Genomic DNA, 13,097 nt, shown 5'->3' with positions numbered 1-13,097 from the left:
TCTGATCTTTCTTTGGAATTCCCAAACATCGAGCAAGAGACAATTCCACTGTGATACAACAAGTCCAAAGTCCATATTTGTAACCATTACAGAGTTCTGCCATCACTGCTTTTCTTTTGCAAAACCATCCCTCAGGCCTCCATTCCTTCCTGGCTGGATACTAGGATGGCTACAAACGTGGTTTCCTTGCATCTGTCTATCTTCCCACATCAAACCCAGTTATAAACCAGTTCTGGAATAATCTTTCTAAGGTCCAGCTATGCTTATTTCTCACCTCTGCTTCAAATTTAATGGCTCTCCCTTGAATTAACCAACTCAATTAAGTGTAATTTCTTACCCTTGGGGCAATTAGATTCTTCATGTAAAAGACAGTTAACTCCAATCTTCCTGACATACGATGGAAACTCCAGACCAACAAGACAAAATTATATTCTCCACAGCCAGTGCACCTAGCCCCACTCCCATGCCTTCATTCAGCTTGTTTCTCTAAATATAATTTCCTCAGGATACCTCCCGTGGTAAGCAAAATGATGGCCCCTCAGAGCTGTCCATGTCCTAATCTCCAGAATCTGTGAATATTTTACCTTACAGGGCAAAGGGGAATTAAGTTTGCAAATGGAATTAAAGGTGCTAATCAGCTGACCTTAAAATAGGGAGAGTACCCTGGATTATCCCAAAGTAATCATCAACGTTCCTTAAAAGAAGAGAGAGTCAGAGATGCACAGGGAGGAAAGGCACAAAGACGTGCAGCGTTGCTGGCTTTCAAGATGAAAAGGTCCATGAGATAAGGAACATGGGCGGCCACATGAAGCTGCAAAATGTAAGGAAACAGATTTTCCCCTGGAAATTTCAAAAGGGAACACACCCTTCCAGCACCTAAATTTAGGATGGTAATACCCATGTTTGACTTCTGACCTACAGGACTGTAAGATACTAAATTTGTATCACTTTAAGCCACCAAGTTGGCGGTCATTTATTAAAGCAGCAACAGAAAACAAATATACCTACAAATAATTATTTCATAATTATCAAAATTCTATCTACTATTTCAAATGTCAATTCAAGGCAAAGATTATTTGCAATCACAGGATCCTTGCCTGTTAATTGCACAGGACATAATCCCTCATTCCTCTGAACCCACAAAAACATCTGACAGGAGTTAATAAGTCAAACTAAAATTAGACTCAGTCACTTACTACCTGCATGGCTCTGGGAAGTCATTTAACTTGTCAGAGCTTTAGTATGTACATATGTAAAACAATCTAAAAGAGGATTAAATACAGGAAACTATATATACTTTCTTCGAATAGTGTCCAAAACACATTAAACACTTGATAAATAAGAGCAATTATCATTAACTTTTTTTCTCCTGTTTATCAGTCATGTCCACGGCTGCCTTATTATCTATTAGACAAATATATGCTTTTCTCATGTTTAGTTTCTCCACATGGGAGACAGCCTAGAAATAAGAATAGAATCGGATAATACCTGCTAACCAGTTCACATCAAAAAAATAAAAGCAGGAGCATAAAGAGGATCAATGAATCAATTAGACTAAAATGTATTTATTCAGTATAGCAAGGATAGCTAAAGATGGATAATTGAAAATAAAACTGAGAGTATAAAGAGAAAAGACAAATGTTATTTAAGAAATAAAATGCACCCTTGTTAACTACTGTGTTCTATAGCTTTAAAGCAATAACAATTTTAAAAAGCACAAGTGAAGACAATATACCACTGTGATCAAATAAGTAAACCTCCATGCACATCTCATATTAAGCATGATGTGAAATTTTCAACTTTCTTGCCTAAAGTCACTTAAGTACTTGTGCTAGTTTGAAAGGATGTATGTCCCCTAGAAAAGCCATGTTTTAATCAAAATCCCATTTCATAAAGGCAGAATAATCCCTATTCAATACTGTATGTTTGAAACTATAAACAGATCATCTCCCTGGAGATGTGATTTAATCAAGAGTGGTTGTTAAACTGGATTAGGTGACAATATGTCTCCACCCACTTGGGTGGGTCTTGATAAGTTTGGGAGTCCTATAAAAGAGGAAACATTTTGGAGAATGAGGTAGATTCAGAAAGAGAGCAGAGCAGAATGACATAGCCATGAGAAGCAGAGTTCACCAGCCAGTGACCTTTGGAGGTGTAGAAGGAAAATGTCTCCCAGGGAGCTTCATAAAACAGGAAGGCAGAAGAAGAATCCAGCAGATGATGTCATGCTCACCATGTGCCCTTCCAGTTGACCGAGAAGCTCTGCATGGTGAATGCATGATGTCTGCATTCACCATGTGCCTTCTCACTTGAGAGAGAAAACCCTGAACTTCATTCTCCTGTTTGAACCAAGGTATCTTTTCCTGGATGCCTTTGATTGCACATTTCTATAGACTTGTAATTGGGACATTTTCTTGGCCTGTTCTAATAACTAGCAACTTTCTTGGCCTGTTCTGTGAACTAGCAACTTATTAAATTTCCCTCTTTAAAAGCCATTCCCTTTCTGGTATGTTGCATTCTGGCAGCTAGCAGACTAGAATAGTACTCCTCTTACATTTTAAAGTAGAAACATAACAAAGGATATCAGCATTGAAGGGTCTGATGGTAGCTTCAATAATTTACTAACGTACATAAGAAAAACTTGATGCAAATTGGAACCCTTTCCTAAAAGAAAAATGGAAAATTTATATAAAACTTATGCCTTCATATTTAATTTGAATGCAATAAAACTGAAAAGTGCTCAAATTTTTATTTAAGGATAATTTTCTGTTGAAAGAAGTAATTATGGGTATAAATTTTAAAACACTTAAAGTGAAAATAAGCAATGAGTTCCAATGGAGGGATTAAAAAAAGGGGGATGGGGAATCCAAGCTTATTAAAGATACTGTGGACAGATATTCATGAGGATGTTTTCATCTGAGAGCAAGTGCTAAGGCTGCACTGATTCAAAAAAATAATTAGTAGCAAAGAAGGTTAGAAAATCGTATTAAAGACAATATGGAATGAACTCTTAATATAATAAGCTAATTTGCTAATTTATATACTGGGGTTCAGTTTTATATTCTGATGTGAGGAACTGTGAGTGGATGAGAGAATGATAGCAAACATTCAATGAGCTTTAAATATTTTATAGTGTAGCCTCATTTTAAGAAACAGTCCTTGAGAAAGGAAATTCAAATACTATCATGAAAAACTTCAACATAATACTAGTTAATACTATTTAAAATAAGCAAATGTTTTTCAAGTACAGCAACAAAATGTATTAAATGTCTTTACAATGAAGCATTTATTCAATCAACTTTTCTTGAGTACTCATGTTGTTTTAGACACTGAACTAGATGATCATATGATGATAACTGAAATACTTTCATCACCCAACAAGCTTACAATTTAGTAAGCTGATGATTATAAGGTCTGGTGCCGTAGCCAGGGTACGAAGAGTGCTATAGATGCACAATGGTGGGGCTTGTATTTAGCTCAACTAGCCAGAGAAAAGATAACATAATTGAGTATAGAAAGATCAGAAGCAAGTGAAGAATCATAAAGCATACCAGAGAAGTGGAGCAGCATACACAAAGGCCTGGAGACAAAAGAACCCTGAATTTGAGAACTACTATGTGTATTCAGTGTGAGGTGGGGTGTGGCAAAAATGAATAAATACACAGCAAATAGAAAATAAAACATATTGGAAAATGAACATTTAAAACTGACACAACATGGAATCTCATGGCTCATAAAGAACAGCAGGATTTCTAAGAAAAAAAAAAACTGACACAAAAGGACAGGATACCATCCTTCCACAGAATCTTTGAACAACTAGCAAAATTGGCAAAGTTATATACCTCAAAACACTGAAAAACTGTTAAATGGTTGCAGGAACAGGGCAAGAATTGAATAAAAAATGAGCAACTTGAAAAACAGTGCACAAAGCTCACGGTGCCCTTGTAGCCCCTTCCCACCTGCCAGCCTATGTTCCCAGTATGGGTCAGTGGCCCTGCTCCAGAGAAGCAGAATAACCCATATGAACATACTCAGGTGCCTATTCATCAACATTAATCCATCAGGTGGAGGCCAGGAAGACTGAACCAGAATACTTCTCTCCAGTATACCCTCCCAGAATTCCTCCTGAAGGCAGAGAAGTATCCGGCAGACAGCTAAAGCACTGTAGGAGATAATTAAGTGGAAGGGGCCAGAGACAAAGAACCACCTGCATTAAATCATAAAACAGAGCACAGAGAGGGAGGGAAAGTCTATTCCAAAGGAAGCATTCAAATTCCTAAAGCCATGAGCAACTACAAGGCCAGGACAAGAAGCAAGACGCACACGTTCAGGTAAGACAAATGGACCCTGTATTTTGCATTTGCCTCGGTTTAATTTTCTTGACAGCAGATTAAACTCTGAAGGAGAACATCAGCAAAAGCATAACCAAATTGCAAAGACTGTGAAAAGTGCTTTTTGCTATAGCGTCATTGTTTTTGTTACCTCCTGTCATTCAAGGGAATCATTATCATATAATTAGCTAGTTACAAACTTAAGAAACAGACAGCTCAGAGACAAAATCCCAGAGTTAAAACTTTAAAGTATTAAAACATTCAGCATGCAACAAAAGATTAAGAAAAAGGAAATGTTGGCCCAGCCAAAGGAACAAAATAAAAATCCAGAAACCATTACTGAAGACAACCAGACTATGAATAAACAGAAAAAAGATTTTTTTAAAAATCATCCTCAATATACTCAAGGAGATTAAGGAAAACAAGAAGAAAGACCTAAAGAATATGAGGAAAACAGCTAATGAATAACATGACAAACACAATAAAGAGGTAGTAAAATTTAAAAGGAACCAAACAGAACTACTGGATTTGAAGATCACAACAACTAAAATGGAAAATTTCCTAAAATGTTTCAACAACAGACTGGAGCTGCCAGAAGAAAGAATCAGTAATCTCAAAGAAAAAATATTTGAAATTATTCAGGCTGAGGAGAAGAAAGAAAAAAAGAATGATTTTTAAAAAAGCAAACAGAGCTTAAGAGATCTGTGGAAAACAACAGGAGTACTAATATACACATTATGGCAGCTGCAGAGGGACAAGAAAGAGAGAAAGCAGCACAATTAATACCAAAAGAAATAACAGCAGAAAACTTCCCACATTTAACAAAAGACATGGATATGCAGACAAAAAAGCTCAATGAATTCAAAACAGAATAAACTCAAAGAGAACCATCCACAGACAAACAATAATCAAACTGCCCATTGCCAAGAACAAGAAAAGAGTTTTGGTCTGTTCACATGAAACTTAACCCCACAGGGGATAGGTCAAGCCTACTTAAAATTAAGCCTAAGAGTCACCCCCAAGAGAACCTCTTTTGTTGCTCAGATGTGGCCTCTCTCTCCAGCCAGCACAGCAAGCAAACTCACCACCCTCCCCCTGTCTACGTGGGACATAACTACCAGGGGTGTGGATCTTCCTGGCAGTGTGGGACAGAAATCCCAGAATGAGCTGAGATTCAGCATCAAGGGATTGAGAAAAACTCTAGAATGAGCTGAGACCCAGCATCAAGGGATTGAGAAAACCTTCTCAACCAAAAGGGGGAAGAGGGAAATGAGACAAAGTGTCAATGGCTGAGAGATTCCAAACAGAGTCGAGAGGTTATCCTGGAGGTTATTCTTATGCATTAAGTAGATATCACCTTGTTGTCCAAGATGTAATGGAGAGGCTGGAGGGAACTGCCTGAAAATGTAGAGCTGTGTTCCAGTAGCCATGTTTCTTGATGATGATTGTATAATGATATAGCTTTCACAATGTGACTGTGTAATTGTGAAAACCTTGTGTCTGATGCTTTTATCTACCTTGTCAACAGATGAGAGGAACATATGGAATAAAAATAAATAACAGGGGGAACAAATGTTAAAACAGATTTAGTTTGAAATGCTAGTGATCAATGAAAAGGATCAGTAAGGGGTATGGCCTGTAAAAAAAATTTTTTTTTTCTGTTTGTTATATTTTTCTGTTGTCTTTTTATTTCTTTTTCTGAATTGATGCTAATGTTCTGGGAAATGATCATGATGATGAATATGCAACTATGTGATGATATTGTGAATTGCTGAGTGTATGTGTTGGGAATGTTTGTTTCTTGTAATTTTTTTTAATTAATAAAAAATCAAAAAAAAAAAAAAAGAAAAGAGTTCTGAAAGCTGTATGAGAAAAGCAACAAGTTATCAATGAGGAAATCCCAATAAGACTAACTGCTGATTTCTCATCAAAAACCATGGAGGAAAGAAGGCAGTGGTATGAAATACTTAAAGCACTGAAAGAAAACAATTGCCAATCAAGAATTTAATATGCAGTGAGACTGTCTTCAAAAAGGATGGAGAGGTTAAGACATTCACATATAAACAAAAGCTGGAGGACTTCATCATCACACCTACCCTACAAGCAATGCTAAAGAGAGTTCTGTAGACTAAAAGGAAAGGAAAATAGAACATGGATCAAAGAAGCAGAAAGAAATTAAACCTCCAGTAAAGGTAACTATATGGGCAATTCTAAGTGCCTGTACTACTGTATTGTATTTGTTGTTACATAACTCAACTTCCTGCTTCTTACAAGTGCTAAAATGCAAATACATAAAAAGTAATGATACATGAAGGGCTTTGGACATACTTCTTACTTTTACAAAAAAAAAAAAAACACAATGGGAGGAGGAGGTGAAGAACAGTGTATGTGTATGCAATTGATCCTAAGTTGGCATCAAATCATATATGACCGTTACAGACTTAGGATTTTTAATTTTAACCCATGATAACCATAAAGAAAATATATGAAAAATATATGCAGAAAGAAATGAGAAGGGATTCAAAATAGTACAAAACAGAAACACCAAATAAATATGGAAGTAGGCGTTAATGGAAGAATTGAGGATCAAAATAGGCATAAGACTTACAAAGACAAAATTTCAAAATGTTGGAAGGAAACTGCACTACCAGTAGTTACTTCAACTGTAAATGAATTAAATCCCTAGTCATAGGGAAGAGATTGGAAGAATGGACAAAAAAGCATAAGGCAATTAATTATATGCTGTTTTCAAGAGATTCAACTTAAATTCAAAGACATAAGTAGACAAAGTAAAAGCATGGAAAAAAATAGATACCATGCAAGTAGTAACCAAAAGAAAGCTGGGGTAGCCACACTAATATTAGATAAAATAGACTTTAAGTCAAAAACTGTTATGAAGGACAAAGAAAGACATTATATCCTGATAAAAGAAGTCAATTCAATAAGAAGATATAACAATTAAATAGAAACGCATCTAACAACAGAGTCCCAAAATATATGAAGCAAACACTGAAGTAATTCAAGGGAGAAACAGATGATGCTACACTAAAGTAAGAGATTTCAATACACCATGTTCAATAATGGATAGAATATCTACACAGAAAACCAGTAAGGAAACAGAAGACTTGAACAATAACCTAAACCAGCTAGACCTAACACATATATATGGAACATTTCACCCAACAGCAGCAGAATACGCATTTTTCTCTAGTGCTCATGGATCATTCTACAGACAGACCGTATGTTAGGTCACAGAACAACACTCAATAAATTGAAAGAGAATGAAATCATACAATGTATGTTCTCTCACCACAATGCAATGAAGCTAGTAGTCAATAACAGGGAGAAATGGAAAATTAGCAAATATGTGGAAATTAAACAACATTCATTTAAACAACTAATGGGTCAAAGAAGAAACGAAAAGGGAAATTAGGAAATATCTTAAGATGAATGAAAATGAAAACCACAATAAATAATAAAGAGATTGAATCAGTAACTTAAAATCTCCCAACAAAGACAGACCCGGGACCAGATGACTGTACAGGTGAATTTTACCAAACATTCCAAGAAGAATTAACACCAATCCTCCTCAAATTCTTCCAAAAAAATTGAAGAGGCGGTAACAGTCCCTAATTCTTTTTATGATGCCAACATCACCCTCATACCAAATCCAATTAAGATACCACAAGAAAATTATAGACCAATACACCTTATGAATACAAATGCAAAAATCCTAGCAAACCAAATTCAGCAGTAACAACAGACCTTGTTACACAACAAGTCAAGTGGGATTTATCCCAAGTATCTAGGGTGTTTCAACATAAGAAAATCAATTAACATAATAGACAATATGAAAAGAAAGGAGAAAAAAGTACCACAAGATCATCTCAGTTGACACAGAAAAGGCATTGAACAAAATCTAGCACCGCTCCTTGATAAAAATATTTCAAAATCTAGGAATAGATGAAACTTCCTCAACTGGAGAAAGGGAATATAACAAACCCACCACTAACATCATACTCAATGGTGATGGAATGAAAGCTTTTCCCTGAAGACTGGGAATAAGAAAAGGATGCCCACTGTCACCATTGTTATTTAACACTGCACTGGAAGTTCTAGACAGAGCAATTATACAAGAACAAAGAAAGAGAAGGTATCTAAATTGGGAAGGAAGAAGTAAAACTTTCCGTACTTGCAGATGACTTGATCCCATATACAAAAAATCCTGAAAAATCCACACAAAAAAAAACCTACTAGAGGTAATAAACAGATTCTCTTAAGTGGAGGGATAAAAATCAACATGCTAAAATCATAGTGTTTATATACACTAGGAATTAACAATCTAAGGAGGATATCAAGAAAAAAATTCCATTTATAATAGCAACTAAAAGAATGAAATATCTAGGAATGAATTGAACAAAGACTGTAAAAGATTCACACACAGAAAATTACAAAACATTGCTAAAAGAAATCAAAGAAGATCTCAACAAATGGAAGGGCATTCCATGTTCATGGATTGTAAGACTAAATATGGTTCAGATGTCAATTTTACCCAAAGTGATTTATAAACTCAATGCAATGCCAATATAAATTCCAAAAGGCTACTCTGAAGAAATGGAGATGCCAATAATTACATTTATATGGAAGGGTAAACGGCCCCAGGTAGTCAAGGCCATCTTGAAAAAGCAAAACAAAGATGAGGACTCACACTTCCTGATCTTAAAGCATATTGCAAAGCCACAGTAAACAAAACAGGCACAAGGACACATATATAGGCAAATGGAATAGAATTGAGAGTTCAGAAGTCAACTTTCATATCTATAGTCAACTACTTTTTGACAACGATGCCAAGATCACTCAAATTGGGAAAGGATACTACAGTCTCTTCTACAAATGATGCTCTGAAAACTGGATTTCCACATGAAAAAGAGTGATTCCCTTACCTCCTGCCATATACAAATATCAACTCAAAATGGATTAGAGACCTAAATCTAACAACTAGAACTATAAAATTTCTAGATGAAAACTTAGGGATGAGTCTTCAGGAACTTCTGTTAGACAATGGTTTCTTAAACTTTACACCCAAACAATGAACAACAAATGAAAAATTAGATAAATGAACCCAGCAAAATTAAACCTGTGCCAAGAGCTTTATCATAAAAGTAAAAAGACAACCTACAAAATGTTTGAAAATATTTGGAAATCATATATCCAGTAAGGGTTTAAAATACAGATATACAAAGGAATCTTACAACTCAACAACAAAAAAAGACAAACAGCCTAATTTAAAAAATGGGCAAAAGACCTGAATAGCCATTCCTCCAAAGAAGATATACAGAGAGCCAAAAGCCATATAGAAAGATGCTCAACATCATCAGCCATTTGGGAAATGTAAATCAAGACCACAATGACATACCATTTCACACCCACTGAAATGGCTACTATTAAAAACATGAAAATTAAGTGTTAGAGAGTATGTGGGAAAACTCGTTTTTCTGAATGTGTAACGGGGCAGCTACTATAGAAGAGAGTTTACTGATTCCTCAGAAAGTGAAATATAGAATTAGTGTATGATCCAGCAATCTGGCTACAAGATATCTACCCAAAAAATGAAAGTGTGGCCTCCAGAACAGATATTTACACATCAAAGTTCATGGTGGCATTATTCACAATTGCCTGAAGAAAGAAACAATACAACTGTTCATCAATCAATGAATGGATAAACAAAATGGTGCATTTACATATAATGGAATATTATTCAGCTGTGAAAAGGAATGAAGTTCTGAAACATGCAACAACATAAATGGAGATATCATTTTGAGTGAAATAAGCCAGACACAAATGGCCAAATGTTTTATGATCTCACTAGTATGAAATAATTAAAAAGGGCAACTTCATAGAGTCAGAAACTAGAAAACAGGTTACCAGGGCCAGGGTAGAAGCAGAAAAGGGGAAGTAAATGTCTAAATTGTACAGAGTTTTTCTATTTGGGGTGATGGAAAAATATGGTAATGATGTGGTGATGGTAGCACAGCAACGTGAACATAACAGCGATATTTGTGACTAAAAGGGGAAATCTTTGATTGTACATATATTAATAAAATTAAATTATGAAAAAACAAACAAACCTTAGGATTGTTAAACACAGTGAACCGTAATGTAAACCACATTCTATAGTTGGTAAAATTACAGTAATATTCTCTCATTAATTTTAATTTGTTAAATTAACTTTTTTTTTGGCATGGGTAGGCTCAGGGGATCAAACCTGGGTCTATGGCATGGCAGGTGGGAATTATGCCTCTGAGCCACCGTTGCACTGCCCTAAATAAATTTTTAAACAAATTAATGTGTTAATTAATTTTTAATTAACAAATGTATCATACTAATGCAGGGTGTTAACAGTAGGCATGTGTATAGTAACTATAATTTTTGCACAATTTTTCTGTAAATCTGAAACTCCTCTAAAAATAAAAAAATGACTCAAGTCAACTGTAGCTGCAAAGACTCCTCAAGGGAAGAAGTGGATACTAATCTGACAAGGTTTGGCAGACCCTGAGTGAAATATTAAGTTAAAGGAAAGTGTCTAGCCAAAGGGGGACTGATCACTCCTGCACGTGTCCCTGAAAAGGGACTGTTAAGGAGACAGTGTGTCTTCATCAGAAAACTCCAAGTATTATATTGTCCAATTGGCGAGGTATCTGCACTGTGAAGAAAAGTTAGCATAATCCCATTAAATTTTCAAATCACATAACTCAATGATCCATTTGTTCAATGAATAAATATTGATTAAATTCTTACTGTCTACATTTTTCTATGGGGATACAGAGCTAAAAAAGAATGTCAAAATTCTTTGTCTTCATGGGGCTTACATGCTAATGAGAGGAGACGATTAAAATCTATGGGAAAAAAGAAATATATGTGCGTGTGTGTGTGTGTGTGTGTGTGTGTGTGTGTGTGTGTCTGTGTACACACACATATATTCCAGTACTGATAAGGACTGGAACAAAAAGTAAAGCAAATAAGGAGGAGAGGTAATGTAGGAATGCTTGAATTGCAAATGGGATAATAAGGAAGTCTTCAATGAAAAGGTAATAACCCAAAAGAGTTGAGAAAAGCAATGTGATATTTGGGGAAAGAGAACAAGATAGAGGGAACACCAAACAGTCCTATATTTATAAAATGGCTCAGGCTGCAGAAAGAGAACATGTCAGCTTGTTCCATTAAAATGACAACCACACTTCTCAATGTTAATACATTTTCACATGAAAACATCTCCAGTTTCTTAGCCTGCTGAGTCCAGGTTTCTGAATCTTCAGTACTGAATGACAGATCTTCCTTGCTCCATGATAAATTCACAAAATCAACCAAAAGTCATTCTGGTGGGGCTTTCACTAACCTTCTCTGGTCTTCAGCAGTGGTGTGAAGGATGTGGCAAGTGATAGGACTAGAGAAAAGAGGACGAGTGACTATGCAGCTGCCACAGTGCAGGAGAAATGAAGGCACTGGCTTGGAAGGAGGTCTACAAAGACTCAAGAAGGATCGATCAGCTCAGCCTTTCTCAATGGGAAATAGCATGAACAAAGAAAAGGGGAGAAGGACAACAATAAAAAGGAGAGGGAGAAAGAAGAAAAGTGAAGTCAAATAGGAACAGAACAACAAATCTGTTGGAAAAGAGAGGTGATCGCTGGATGAGTAGGAACGTGCTATGATTTAAGGAATTTCTATTGAGTCCTTAGTTTCACCGAATTTTCAGACTATAATGACATAAAGTGTGAAGAAAGCAGTATTTCCTCCAAAATCTCCATATTTGTGTCATTTTCAAAGAAAAGCCATCAAAGATCAAAGAAATCAAATTCAATAAATACAAATAAAACAAAGTATGAATGAATATACCAAGTTTATAATCAGGCAAGATTTCAGACCAAGTCAGTGAAATTAAAAAAGTACTTAATACTCAGACAATTTTTTTTTTTTTTACCAATTTCAATTCATAAGAGTTACATTTTAAATATGCATTTCAGATAGTTAATATTCAAACCATGGTTAGTATCTTAAGCAACATTTACTATTACCACACTGAAAAAATAGGCAAAGGGTTTGTTAATCATTCCAAAGAATAAAATACTCTCTTTAAAAACATGTTAACCAAGAGCACAGCTGGAAAATGAAATCCATGTTTATTACAAGAATATTTACTACCAAAAATGAGAAGAATAAAATTAATCAAAGACATAATTCCAGTAATTTACATACAGGAAACACTTTTGAGAGCACTCTATTCAAGTGTTTTAACGCTTTTTTGTGATTTTCCTCACTGAGAAAATAGTCAACTATTTTTCTATGTTACATGTCCAGGAAAAAAAAAGTGAATGCATGCAATATATTGAATATTTTATGAGTAAGTTTGAGAGAAGCTTACCCAGTATTGATGGAAATGATTTCTATCAGTGGATTCTTCCTAATCTTTGGCAAATTCAGTCGCGCTCCTCCCAACCGTTTTCCATTATCCTTTTTCTGCCCCAGCAGTCTCACAGAGTGACCTTCAAATAAAGCATGTAAGTACATATTAGCATGAGTCACACAACTTCACTTTTAATTTACTGCTCTCGACAAATGTGCTAATATTTGTATTTAATTTTTTCTTATATAGGGAAAAAAACAATCTGAAGAAGGCATGATCATTTGAAGCTAAGAAATACTGCTGTGCTTGAGGACCACTGAAGACTGTTTTACTACAGTTTTAAAAATTAAAAATAAATACTTTAC

The 13,097-nt window shown here is 35.3% G+C and overlaps 1 protein-coding gene across 7 annotated transcripts in view; it reads right to left on the bottom strand.

Moving 5' to 3' along the window:
- The window catches only part of CDKAL1 (CDKAL1 threonylcarbamoyladenosine tRNA methylthiotransferase), a 689,286-nt gene that overhangs the window by 450,414 nt on the left and 225,775 nt on the right, over positions 1-13,097 (bottom strand). For all 7 annotated transcript variants that reach the window (XM_077143630.1, XM_077143634.1, XM_077143633.1 and 4 more), the window contains one exon: positions 12,751-12,871. In XM_077143630.1, coding sequence (XP_076999745.1) covers positions 12,751-12,871 — 121 coding nt within the window. The remainder of the gene's footprint in view (positions 1-12,750; positions 12,872-13,097) is intronic.

This window comes from Tamandua tetradactyla, chromosome 25 (genome assembly GCF_023851605.1).
Source record: "Tamandua tetradactyla isolate mTamTet1 chromosome 25, mTamTet1.pri, whole genome shotgun sequence".
Taxonomy (NCBI): domain Eukaryota; kingdom Metazoa; phylum Chordata; class Mammalia; order Pilosa; family Myrmecophagidae; genus Tamandua; species Tamandua tetradactyla.
This window is presented reverse-complemented; position numbering and strand designations above follow the sequence as displayed.